At 36.8% G+C, this 12,967-nt stretch overlaps 2 protein-coding genes across 3 annotated transcripts in view; one reads left to right on the plus strand and one right to left on the minus strand.

Moving 5' to 3' along the window:
• The window catches only part of LOC137395185 (TATA element modulatory factor-like), a 31,228-nt gene extending 30,240 nt beyond the window's left edge, over positions 1 to 988 (plus strand). For both annotated transcript variants that reach the window (XM_068082013.1, XM_068082014.1), the window contains 2 exons: positions 58 to 168; positions 851 to 988. In XM_068082013.1, coding sequence (XP_067938114.1) covers positions 58 to 168; positions 851 to 874 — 135 coding nt within the window. In that variant the 3' untranslated portion in view covers positions 875 to 988. The remainder of the gene's footprint in view (positions 1 to 57; positions 169 to 850) is intronic.
• Positions 989 to 1,078: 90 nt separating this feature from the next.
• LOC137395186 (ATP synthase subunit d, mitochondrial-like) lies at positions 1,079 to 9,236 on the minus strand. The gene is made up of 5 exons (XM_068082016.1): positions 9,063 to 9,236; positions 4,885 to 4,981; positions 3,021 to 3,098; positions 2,260 to 2,322; positions 1,079 to 1,411 (listed from the first exon to the last, which is right to left on the minus strand). The coding sequence occupies exons 1-5, from the start codon at positions 9,188 to 9,190 to the stop codon at positions 1,208 to 1,210; spliced, it is 570 nt and encodes a 189-aa protein (XP_067938117.1). The 5' UTR covers positions 9,191 to 9,236; the 3' UTR covers positions 1,079 to 1,207.
• Positions 9,237 to 12,967: the final 3,731 nt, after the last annotated feature.

The raw sequence follows: 12,967 nt of genomic DNA on the forward strand, positions 1-12,967 counted from the left end.
GCTCATATTGTTACTGCGATGCGGGTACCCGGTTATGTGAATGTCTGTTACATGAAGGAACTGAATGGGAGGTATCAGGCACTTCTGCAGATGTACGGAGAGAAGGAAGAGGAAGTAACTGAACTCAGACTGGACCTAATCGATGTCAAACAGATGTACAAGCAGCAGGTGAGATTCCTTCTCATGCTGACAGCTAGCAGCTCACTTAGTAACTGTACAGATAGTTCTACCATTAGAACTCGTGTGTAATGTGTAACGTCTAACATCAACAACATCTCATTCTATTAGATTTTGTTCTATCGAAGCAGCTGGATAAGCACTGAAGGTCAACTGCTACTCTGACATTGGTCATTTTCTTCCGGCAGTCATCCTGGCTGTTTCTTTAGTTTCGAACTACACAAATAAAAACGACTGGCTAAATAACCTTTGTCATCAGATTTGTGTCACCATTGAACCATGTTGCACCCATTCTATATGGTGTATCAATTGGACATGTTGTGTGGTACGAGTCAAACCTCAACCGACTGTCATATCTGCGTATTTAAAACACGCAATGTCCAGTTTAACAAAAACAACTATTAGGTAAGCCTGTACATATGTAACCAGTTCTCCTTGACATTGTTCGGTTCTACAGCGTTTGAATAATATTAAACAGTACTTTATACCTTTGTTTACTTTCAAAATCATGGATCCCAGTACAACTGGTGGTAATCGATAAAAAGGAAGGCAATAATAATTAAAGATATCTTCACAATATTCACATCTCCTGGTGTGAAGCTTCTGCTGAACAGAGCCTAATCTTCACTATATGCCTGTTTCGTCAGGCTGACCAACTCGCTATCTGTTGCAGATCGATGCCTTGCTCTCCAAGTGAAGGATGTCCATACATTCCTACTGGCCTGTGTGTGTATGTTCTCGGACTACGCCGACTAGGGCATATACTGAACCTTTTGTGATGGAACTACTCATCTGACGGAAAATTTTATGTAGCACAGCTACAACTAATTGATATGTTTGTGGTGGACATGGTCTAATGTTGACTTCATTTTACTGATATATTTATTACATACTGAACATGTTAACAGAGAGCACAAACTATTTATTATCTCCAGAGAATATATGAAGATATTAAAATATACAGATAATTCTGTTACACTCAAGCGAAACAAACAATTTAGGTTGAGTTTCCAGTCAGCCTGTGATCCCATCACACCTTCACATTTATCTTAAACTTGCTGAGCAGCCAGTTGAGTCCCTTGGAGTCATTGTACTCTAGGTTCTCAGGCTGGGCAGGAGCATAGTCTGCCGGGTAAAGCTGAGGGTGAGTCGTTCGGTTCAGCCAAGAGAAGTAGTCATACTCCATCTCCATGGTGAATTTATCTAAGGGTGGCAGTTCATCCAGTTTACGCAGCTGCTCAAAATAGAAAAGTCAGCGGTGAAACAGCAAAACAGGAAGCGGTAAGTGGTAGATTAATAAAGGAAGTCAGCAATAAAATAATGATGTAGGAGAGGGTCAAAATCACAGATGAGAAAGTATTTCATAATTACTCCATAGCACAAAGTTTTGGCCATAAATAAAGAGATGAGAAATCCAGCTTTAGAGGAATAACGAGAAGAGCAACAAACTAAATAAAAATTTGTTAGAAAAAGGTCCAGAATACTATGTTTACAGATGTGTTCATATAATATCCAGTATATACTAGGTGTGTATACTTTTGAGGTAGCAATGGATAGGGCAATAGAAGTAGACCCGTAAAACAATAAAACCAGCCCTAAACAATTACATTATAATAACTGTTGTGTGCAAGCTTAGATGTCAATGAATTATCACTTTATAACATTCATCTTACCAGCCTGCGTATTCTGGACATTTTTACAAATGCATTCATTTTTAAAACTATACATTTTGTAAAAAAGGCAAATGCACATTCCCAAATATGAAATGCTCTAATTTAGAAGCTACCTTCTGGAGACTGAAAAGGGACAACCAGAGCAGATGGAAGCATGGTGACATGCCAGCGTAATTAGCGGTTCTGAGTTGGAGTTAAAAACCAACATTGACCCGCTTGAACAATGTCCAGCTTATGCAGTTTTTTGTTATCAAATTCCTAACTTTACAATTGATGAATGGTTCTACAAATGTTACAATAAATCCGAAAAATAAAAGATAATGATATAATTGCTACAAATAATAATAGTAATAATAATAATAGTTATCAATTGGCTGTCAGGCAGGCTTCAGCCTTATATAAGACTCACATAGAGGGCGCTGAGGGACTTTTCATGCTCCAGCTGTTTCACAAGTTTGTCACTTTCTGACATCTACAGATAGTCAAAAGTACCCTTTGTACATACATGTAGTAACAGTAACACATGATAGGCAATGATATAGCACTAGAACACGGTAGGCATTGTTGTGGTAGGCACCTGAGCAAATGAGTGCCAACAAGATGCTCTTACAAGGCCTATGTCAAAGATAAGACACTAATAATGGTTATAGTCCACACGACAGGCTCATAGGGTACCACTGCCCTTTATTCATTTTTGCAAACAGTAAACTAGATGAATGAGTACACTTTGCCTACATCCATATCGAAATGACTGACAGACCTGCTAAAACTGCTTCAATTGACATCATCTGCCTATCCTAGGTAGCAAGTTAGTTTAAGAAAAAACTGTCAATACTTTGGCTCTGATTAAAGAGAAAACAGTAAACAAGTTGTCTATACATGTCACTTGTCTATACATGTCACTTGTCTATACACGTCACTTGTCTATACACGTCACTTGTCTACACATGTCACACAAGGTGTGAAGCTAACTTTACAGTATATAGAATAGTAAACCAAGGCACCAGCCTATATGTATATGCTCTCCAAACAGGAATTGCAAATATGTGTAATTGTCTGCTCTTGTCCAACTTCAAAAAAGACGATAACTCTATAGTCCAAATATTTTTACTTAGTGGCTGTTTACCAAATTTGTTACTATTGTACCACAGCAATAAAAAGAATACATACCGCTTTGGCTCTATCAGCTTTTATCTGATCTGCGACTTTCTCACTGTCGACAGGATAGGGCACCTCGACTTTGGAATACTGCAATAGACAGACAATAATATCAGTCAACTCGCACATCTTCTGGAACTTACTGTTTGATATTGTATGATTGTTCTCGTCTAACAATTCAGCTAGACTATTATTTTCCATATCAAGTTCGTGGCAGAGTAATAATTACATTCGTCATAGCACCATCCTGCCACCATGATTGTTTGCCCAAGCCCTAACTATGGCAATGGAAATAGAGGATATGTTTTTATTTCTTAAATGTATGACCGACGTAGATAAAACTGGGAACGGATCAAATCATGAATCTTAAAGAGACACAAACTCTCACATCTATGATAGTGTTTAGATAACATGACGAATGTGTTGGAGAGATACAAACTCTCACATCTATGATAGCGTTTAGATAACATGACGAATGTGTTGGGAGAGATACAAACTCTCACATCTATGATAGTGTTTAGATAACATGACTAATGTCTTGGAGAGATACAAACTCTCACATCTATGATAGTGTTTAGATAACATGACAAATGTGTTGGAGAGATACAAACTCTCGCATCTATGATAGTGTTTAGATAACATGACTAATGTCTTGGAGAGATACGAGCTCTCACATCTATGATAGTGTTTAGATAACATGACTAATGTGTTGGGAGAGATACAAGCTCTCACATCTATGATAGTGTTTAGATAACATGACTAATGTCTTGGAGAGATACAAACTCTCACATCTATGATAGTGTTTAGATAACATGACAAATGTGTTGGAGAGATACAAACTCTCGCATCTATGATAGTGTTTAGATAACATGACTAATGTCTTGGAGAGATACGAGCTCTCACATCTATGATAGTGTTTAGATAACATGACTAATGTGTTGGGAGAGATACGAGCTCTCACATCTATGATAGTGTTTAGATAACATGACTAATGTCTTGGAGAGATACAAACTCTCGCATCTATGATAGTGTTTAGATAACATGACTAATGTCTTGGAGAGATACAAACTCTCGCATCTATGATAGTGTTTAGATAACATGACTAATGTCTTGGAGAGATACAAACTCTCACATCTATGATAGTGTTTAGATAACATGACGAATGTGTTGGAGAGATACAGGCTCTCACATCTATGATAGTGTTTAGATAACATGACGAATGTGTTGGAGAGATACAAACTCTCACATCTATGATAGTGTTTAGATAACATGACTAATGTCTTGGAGAGATACAAACTCTCACATCTATGATAGTGTTTAGATACCATGACTAATGTCTTGAAGAGATACAAGCTCTAGCATCTATGATAGTGTTTAGATAACATGACTAATGTCTTGGAGAGATACAAGCTCTCACATCTATGATAGTGTTTAGATAACATGACTAATGTCTTGGAGAGATACAAACTCTCACATCTATGATAGTGTTTAGATAACATGACTAATGAAGCTCTCACATCTATGATAGTGTTTAGATAACATGACTAATGTCTTGGAGAGATACAAACTCTCACATCTATGATAGTGTTTAGATAACATGACTAATGTCTTGGAGAGATACAAACTCTCACATCTATGATAGTGTTTAGATAACATGACTAATGTCTTGGAGAGATAAAAACTCTCACATCTATGATAGTGTTTAGATAACATGACTAATGTCTTGGAGAGATACAAGTGAGAATCAATTTTGACCAAATATAATCAACTTGAATATATTCTTAACCTAAAATAAAAAAGCTAATTAAAAGATTCAGTAGCAATTTGAACACTGAGAAACAATTGTTTATTATGAATAGAGAAGAATGCGACTTACGGCTGCCTCAAACTCGCCAACCATCTTAAGTCCAGGCAGAGCTGACTTGTAGTGATCGAAGTTGATCTTACTTAGTGACTCCGGATTGCTGTGTACCCTGATATGAGATAACTCTATTAGTACACCATGATATGAGATAACTCTATTAGTACATTCTGATATGAGATAACTCTATTAGTACATTCTGATATGAGATAACTCTATTAGTACATTCTGATATGAGATAACTCTATTAGTACATTCTGATATGAGATAATTCTATTAGTACACTCTGATATGAGATAACTCTATTAGTACACTCTGATATGAGATAACTCTATTAGTACACTCTGATATGAGATAACTCTATTAGTACACCATGATATGAGATAACTCTATTGGTACATCCTAATATGAGATAACTCTATTAGTACATCCTGATATGAGATAACTCTATTAGTACATTCTGATATGAGATAACTCTATTAGTACATCCTGATATGAGATAACTCTATTAGTACATTCTGATATGAGATAACTCTATTAGTACATTATGATATGAGATAATTCTATTAGTACACTCTGATATGAAATAACTCTATTAGTACATTCTGATATGAAATAACTCTATTAGTACACTCTGATATGAGATAACTCTATTAGTACACTCTGATATGAGATAACTCTATTAGTACATCATGATTATTAGTTCACAACTTTACATGCAATAGTACAGTAGACACTCCTACAACAGATAATCCATTCATAATGTTTACGTTACAGGGATTTTAAGTTATACGAACACTAACATAATTATTATATATGTAAATTGTCTAATCCGTTTTGGGATTTTTCAAATTCACCCGTATGGCCATACAAAAAACTACACAAAACTACTAATTTGTTCGCTGTACTGTAACTGCAGTATTATTGCTTTGCATCGACAATTTTTTTTCTTTTTTATCGCTTTCCTTCGTTTTATGGTTCATGATTGCGGTAATTTTACGATAAATTAATCTCATTTTCGACGTCCATTTAAAATGATTTGTTTATTTGTTTAGCCAGAGGAGTATATTCTGCAATATTCTAGCATGGGCCTATTCCTTTACTTTCATACCTCTATGGTCATACCTCTATCACGGTCATACCTCTATCACGGTCATACCTCTATCACGGTCATACCTCTATCACGGTCATACCTCTATCACGGTCATACCTCTATCACGGTCATACCTCTATCACGGTCATACCTCTATCACGGTCATACCTCTATCACGGTCATACCTCTATCACGGTCATACCTCTATCACGGTCATACCTCTATCACGGTCATACCTCTATCACGGTCATACCTCTATAATGGTCATACCTCTATCATGGTCATACCTCTATCATGGTCATACCTCTATCACGGTCATACCTCTATCACGGTCATACCTCTATCATGGTCATACCTCTATCATGGTCATACCTCTATGGTAAGTATTAATAAAAACATGTTAATCCATCATTACTTTACCTATTTAGCTGTTTATAGGTAATGTAGCTTAATTTCTACATTTAGTTTTATACGATGCAGTTGTTTAAATGTAACGTATGATAATTACCTGAAGAATTATTAGGTTTTTGAGCGATGGAGTGATTTAAAAGAAATACATGAGTCACACCTCGACATACGAGCACAATGCATACTGAGACTTGGCTCATACAGTAATACTTCAACTTACGAGTGCTCCAACGTACGAGAAACTTGAGATACGAGCCAGCTTTCAAGCACGTTTTAGCACTAACATACGAGCCATGTTTGAGATACGAGCACTTGAGTCAGTTGCCAAGTATGCCGGAGGTGTTTTATGAGAACAGCATCACTATGAATTTTTCAACTGCTCAGGTTATACTGTTGTACCGTGTTTTTGTGCACGATTTTCTGTGCAGAATTATGTGAATTAAAAGTACTGCGCGTAGACCGAAAGTTTGCCAGTAAAATGAAAGATATTACAAAGAAAAAGCAAATGATAACAGTCGATATTAAACGGAAAAATATTGAAAAATATGCGAAATGTGTATGCGTGATTCAGCTAGCTCGGCAATATGACAGAAATACATTCATAATTATCAAAAAGAAGGATTATATTCAGGGCATTTAGTTCGCAAAAGGACTAACCATAGTTTCTAAACGATGCAGCGATCTTCACGACCGCTGATGGCATTGGACAAACAATTGGCCGGTGACAGCGTAACTGAAACGATGCAATGTGAAAAGGCCGGCGCTATCTATCCAAACTGTTTAACAGACATTCGTACAAGTTGGCTAGTGGTCGTGCGTTAACCATTTGTGGCGACACCTGTGTTCGTCCTAATCGCAACATGTTGCAAGGGCGACAAAGGCAAACATCCTTAGATAGGTTTATCTTAAAACGGCCGGCTAGTCGTGAAAGCGACAAAAAGGAAACATTTCTCGCTAACCAGCGAGAAATTTCAAACTAGGAACGCCGAAGAAATTTTAATTACGTTTAGTTGACAATGAGAGTTTGCTTTTTGGTTTGCTTGTAAGTTTGTCTTTTAACACTTTGATAAAATCCAAATTTACCAAAGTCACCTGTTGTAACGAAGGATAACTTATATCTCCCTCCCTGGCAAATGCGAGTGTTAACTGCTATTGTATGTATTTAATTTTACATTTTAATGAATCACATTTCCTTGCATTGTTTTTTATTTGTTGCTTTTTGAAAACATGTACTACGTAAGGACAATAACCAACATGTTCTTTCTGTTATAATATCTTGTTTTGAGTGTTTTATTTGCTTTTTTAGAGTATGGAAACCAATCAATATATATTTAATTGTTCTATATATAAATGAATTGCACCAACATGCGAGTAAATTGACATACGAGCTCAGTCTCGGAACGCATTAAGCTCGTAAGTTGAAGTATGACTGTATGTCAATTTACTCGTGTCTCGAGGCTATATTTCCTGTATACAATATCTAAATACAAATTAATCCGTTACAATACTATGAAAACCACATAAAACAGTCTATAAGCCAGTCAATTTCCTCATCATCAGGGCGTAGGTTCGTTGTAAGAGCAGCCGATTGAAATTCAGCTAGCAACTTATCTGAGATGGCCATGGAGACTGCATATACTTTGATGCTTTGCTCCTCCCCTTTCACTGTCTGCTGTACACTTTTGAGTCCCCAAAAAAATATATATATATTATATATATATATATATTTTTTTTTTATATATACATATATATATACATATATTTATATATGTATATATATATGTACACATATATATATATATACATATATGTATATATTTATACGGTCGAATATGTTTTGACATTTAGTAATCATCTATTAGTTAGACATATATAGTTAGCATTGTAGCAATGCTAACTATATATGTCTAACTAATATAAGATAATATATATATATAAATATATATTATCTTAATATATAGATAAGATATATAAAATATATATTAAGATATATATTAATCATATGCAAAAGCATACAGAGGGCAGTGTCTACCTGCATCCTAAGTGTACAGTGTTTTACCATTTAAATATGAATGGATGTGCTAGCTGTGTGTTTTACCTCCTCAACTGACGGACATAATTATAAATTGAGTAAAATATTTAATAGTTTTTAGCTGGTTGTAGCATTACAGTAAATAAACCGAATAATTGAGGCATGTAAGATGGTGGAAATTAGGCAGCAGTAAATAATGGATTAGATTAAAGAACATTTGAACTAATTTGAGTAGTTTCAAAATGTTGATGTTATAGCTATATGTAATATGTTACATGTTAATATGTTACATATGCTATATGTACTTTTTAAGGAATTGTAGCAAAAGGATAGTGTTATAATACAAGTCGTTTCAATAGTCTTCAGCTTCAACAAATAGTTTATGAATTAGACTAATAGCCTGTCAGCAACAACGATTTGGACCATTATCTTTTTTGACGAAACTTCTATTTAATTGAAAAATCTATAGCCTAACCACATCGATGTGGTATGCCCATTTTTGAATTTTGTATAATTTCGTATAAACCTTGGAAAAAAGACCACCATATCATGTCTTCCAACATGTAAAGAGAATGTACTGTTATGTGGCAAGTTGGTTTGGTCATGCTGGCAGTGGCATGAGCAAGGAATTGCATGTGTTTGAAAACGAACGTTACTTACTTGTTCACAAAATAATCGCTTCTATTTTTTAGAGCTCGATAAACCTCTTGCTCTCTGCTAGGAACTTTTTGTGCAAACGCTGTCCAATCTACAGCACTTTTAGAAACTCGTCGTGCTGCCTGGGCCATGTTGATCAGAAGGTACAACAGAGTATTTACGCCAAGAAGCTATCCCCGGATGCCGGCTGGGTTATATACATAGACATCGGCTAAACGTCAATATATCATTCATAGACTAGTTCAAAATCAATGTGTTCCCTACTACGCTATCAAGAGCCCAGTTGAAACTATATTTGAGCATGAATAACTTTATGTGACGCAATACTGGTTTAACGGCCGTTTGTGCCCGCCCCGTGCCAGCTACCGGTAAGCTCAAGTATTATTTCGTTTCTAGGTAGTTAGTTAGTTCGGACTAAAACTGACATAATTTTAGTCTAGAATTTTAGAGATAACAGCAAAGACATTCAGAGCAATAGCAAAACAGCATCGCAAGAATTCAACTAACAAAAGTATTTCGTAGCGCATGTCATAATTAGGAGTTGTCTTATTTTTATGATAATTAGGAGTTCAGGAAAAGGGGTGTGTCAAGTGTGTCATGGGACAATGATGAGCTGCTGTTAGATTAACAGGCTATAGCATATACCCTGCAAATGACTAAGTTTATGCTACTCACGTTGTAAAGAAAAAAGACAAGTTCAGCAGTTGTTTCCTCTGATGAGCATCAGAGCAAACATATAAATATAAAGTATATATATATATATGCATACATATGTATATATGCATATATGTACTAGCTGTGCTACCCAGCGTTGCCTAGGTATCAAAAACCAGCTTATAAACAATTAGAGGTAATGAGAGTTGTCTGCCACTTGCTATTAGCCTGGCACAATGCCAATGGATAATTTGAGTAAGCTTACTAACAAGAGCTACCCCTCTCCGTGACGTTACGCAATCACTTTGCGTCGTGACCGAAATTGGTAGCGACATATATCACCTAACCAATCTATCAACCTCGTGCGGCTGAATTGGTAAAGCATTCAGACTGGTGAACGAGAGGGTCCGAGATCAAATTTTCTACAATACGGATTCTTTATTCCAAGATTCTAATAGCTATAGCTGAACATCTACAACGATGACAAAGTTTGAGAAATATATATGTACAGATATATATATATACATATGTTAAAACCGCAGGAAAAGCCACACTAATCTTGTCATGGCTTAGATTGACTACAAAAAGGCCTACGACCTAATTCCCCAAGTTGGACACTTCAATGCTTAAGCTTGTACAACGCTCACCCTGCTCTTCATCAAGCTTTCAATGACCAAATGGAGCACGGAACTGTAGGCTAATGGCAAAAAGTTGGTGAGTGTCCAAATCAAGCGAGGCACCTATCAAGCTGAAGGTTAAAACGAGACAAAAGCAATAGAAAATGACAAGTATTTACCAACTTCATTTTTTCCGCTTCGCATTAATCATCTTCGCTGAAACCCATGAAACCCAAATCAGCGCTTCATCGCATCTGTCCCTGTCTGCCTCGCTCTCGGTGTCACTATCTTCCTCCGGTGACGTTGGCTCTGAAAGTGCGGCGCTCTTACGAAGCAGTGCTGTCTTTTTAAACCTGTTGGTGATGGTGGTTTTTTTCACAGCACTCCACGCTGTTAGGATCCACTGACAGACATCAGCAAATCGCATGCGTCCAGTTTTTTTAAATGACTTGTTCTAGATCGTCATCCAAGTCCCCCACTTAACCCGGAGTGCTGTTTTAAATGCCCAGTTCACACTGATGTCAAGTGGTTGCACATTGTTGTGCCTCCAGGAATTACAGCTGGAATTGAGTTTGTTTTCATGGTTGCCTCTTTTACTGAATCTGTGAGGTGTACCCTCATGCTATTCAAAACAAGCAGCCCTTTTGTCTTGTGGAAAAAACTTTTCAGGCGCTTGCTGTAGCACTCTCTTAACCATTCTTTCATCAACCCTTCCATCCTCCACCTTTTGGCGTCAACTTTGACCATCAGACCTCTCGGTAGTTGTTCTTTAGGCATAGTTATGCACTTAAAAGTCACTATTGGTGGAAGTTTTTGTTCGCACGCCGTGCATGCCAGCACACAGGTGAAGTGTGCCCTCTCGTGGCCAGTTGTTTTCAGCAACACAGAGGATGCACCAGTCTTGTTAACCATCCTGGTCAGAGGCAGATCAAATGTAAGTGATACTTTGTCCATGTTTATGGTCTTGTCTGGTCCAATGGAGTGCTCTTGTATCTTGCTTTCAACAAATGTGTTAAAACTTTTAACCTTTTCCTGGTAGTCAGGGGGAGTTGCTGGCAAAAAGTGGTCCGTTCTCTGATGGACAGGTTTTTCATGAAACCGTCTTATGAATCTAAAACACCATGACAGCCCGGCTTTAAAATATTCAATATTCATTTCGCGCGCTTTGGTTTTGGCTTCAAGTCGGATCTGAACAGTGGATACACCTCTGCCACCCGCTCTCTGAATGTTCACCCAGTCCTCCAGGACATTTTTGAGTTCAGGCCTCCTGCTTTTATGTCCTCTGAAAGCTTTCCTTGACTTTTGGCATCACATGAGCTTTTCCCGCTATCTCCTCCAGCATCTCACCATCATTCACTTATGTTAAGCTTGTGTGCAGCCACGCAGTTTCCTTCCTGGATAGCAAAAGCGATGGCTTTCAGCTTAAAACTTGCTTCATACGAATTTCTTTGTTTGGGTTCCGTAATGATGTGGCAAGAATTTGAAAATAATTAATAGTTGGTAATTTGTCATCTGTGTTCTATTTACTAGATGAATAAAAAACAACGTCTGCTCCTTTGGGTAACTTTTCTTTAATTTTGATTGTAAGTCTTGTTAGTGCACCCCTAGCGGTAAAAGAAAAAACCATAGAATAGCTGCAGCCTCTAAATAAGCCGCATGGCTCGAAACATCTGAAGAAGGTAGAGGCTGATAGTTCGGGAAAGACGGTTTATATCACATATACCGTCTTGATTAGCTTGCAACTTTTTTTATAGATTTGTGTAATTAGATGTTATGTAACTCTTCATGCTGCTAAAAATTTGTAGGATGAAGTGGTTTTTCAATCTCACTATGCTTTAACAGCTTTATAATACAATACATAAAAACAATGGAACTAATGAACTAACTAATATGACTAATAGAACTGGTATTATCTAGGACGTTTACATCTATTTTCAAACCTACAGGCACATGTGATAACAGCGTGTTTAGCTGCAATTACATGTGTTCCTGAGATATGTAGCATTTCTTTACGGACTGTTGATGGAAGAGTTGTCTAGCTTTTCAGCAAATGGAAAGATCAACCAATCCAACTCACCAACCAAATCATCTAAGTATTTAATAGATCAGTTTTGATTATTGAGTGTTACCTGTGCTTCTAAGCCTGGTCGGCTGTACTACCAGGTTTGTTGAAAAGTCCTTTTGAGACACCCATTTGTGTGTGTGCATGCGTGTCTGTATAAATTTTATTTTTCATCAATCAGTAGAAATATAACATTAAGCAAAATAAAAATATGGTTATAATATTGTCATTGATATTGATTGATATTGTCATTGATATGGTCATAAACAAAATAAATGAAAACTTAGTTCCTACTTGTTAAGGCATGATGAGGCCCACATGCGCAGTAGTTCTGCAGCTAATCGAGGTGCTGGGCCCACAGGAATTGGCACACTCAAACAGCAGGTCTGGATTAATGTAGGCTTTTAAAACTAACTCTAAAACTAGTAAATGCAGAGATTTTGCGTAAGTCTGTTGAAAGGCTGTTCTCTTGTGATGGCACTCTGTATTCGATTGTTTTGTGACCTGAAGGGGTATAAAATAATGGTAAAGATAGATTAGTTTTTAAAATCAGGTGTTATAGTGTGAATCTTTTT

The sequence above is a fragment of the Watersipora subatra genome, chromosome 4 (assembly GCF_963576615.1).
Source record: "Watersipora subatra chromosome 4, tzWatSuba1.1, whole genome shotgun sequence".
NCBI lineage: Eukaryota > Metazoa > Bryozoa > Gymnolaemata > Cheilostomatida > Watersiporidae > Watersipora > Watersipora subatra.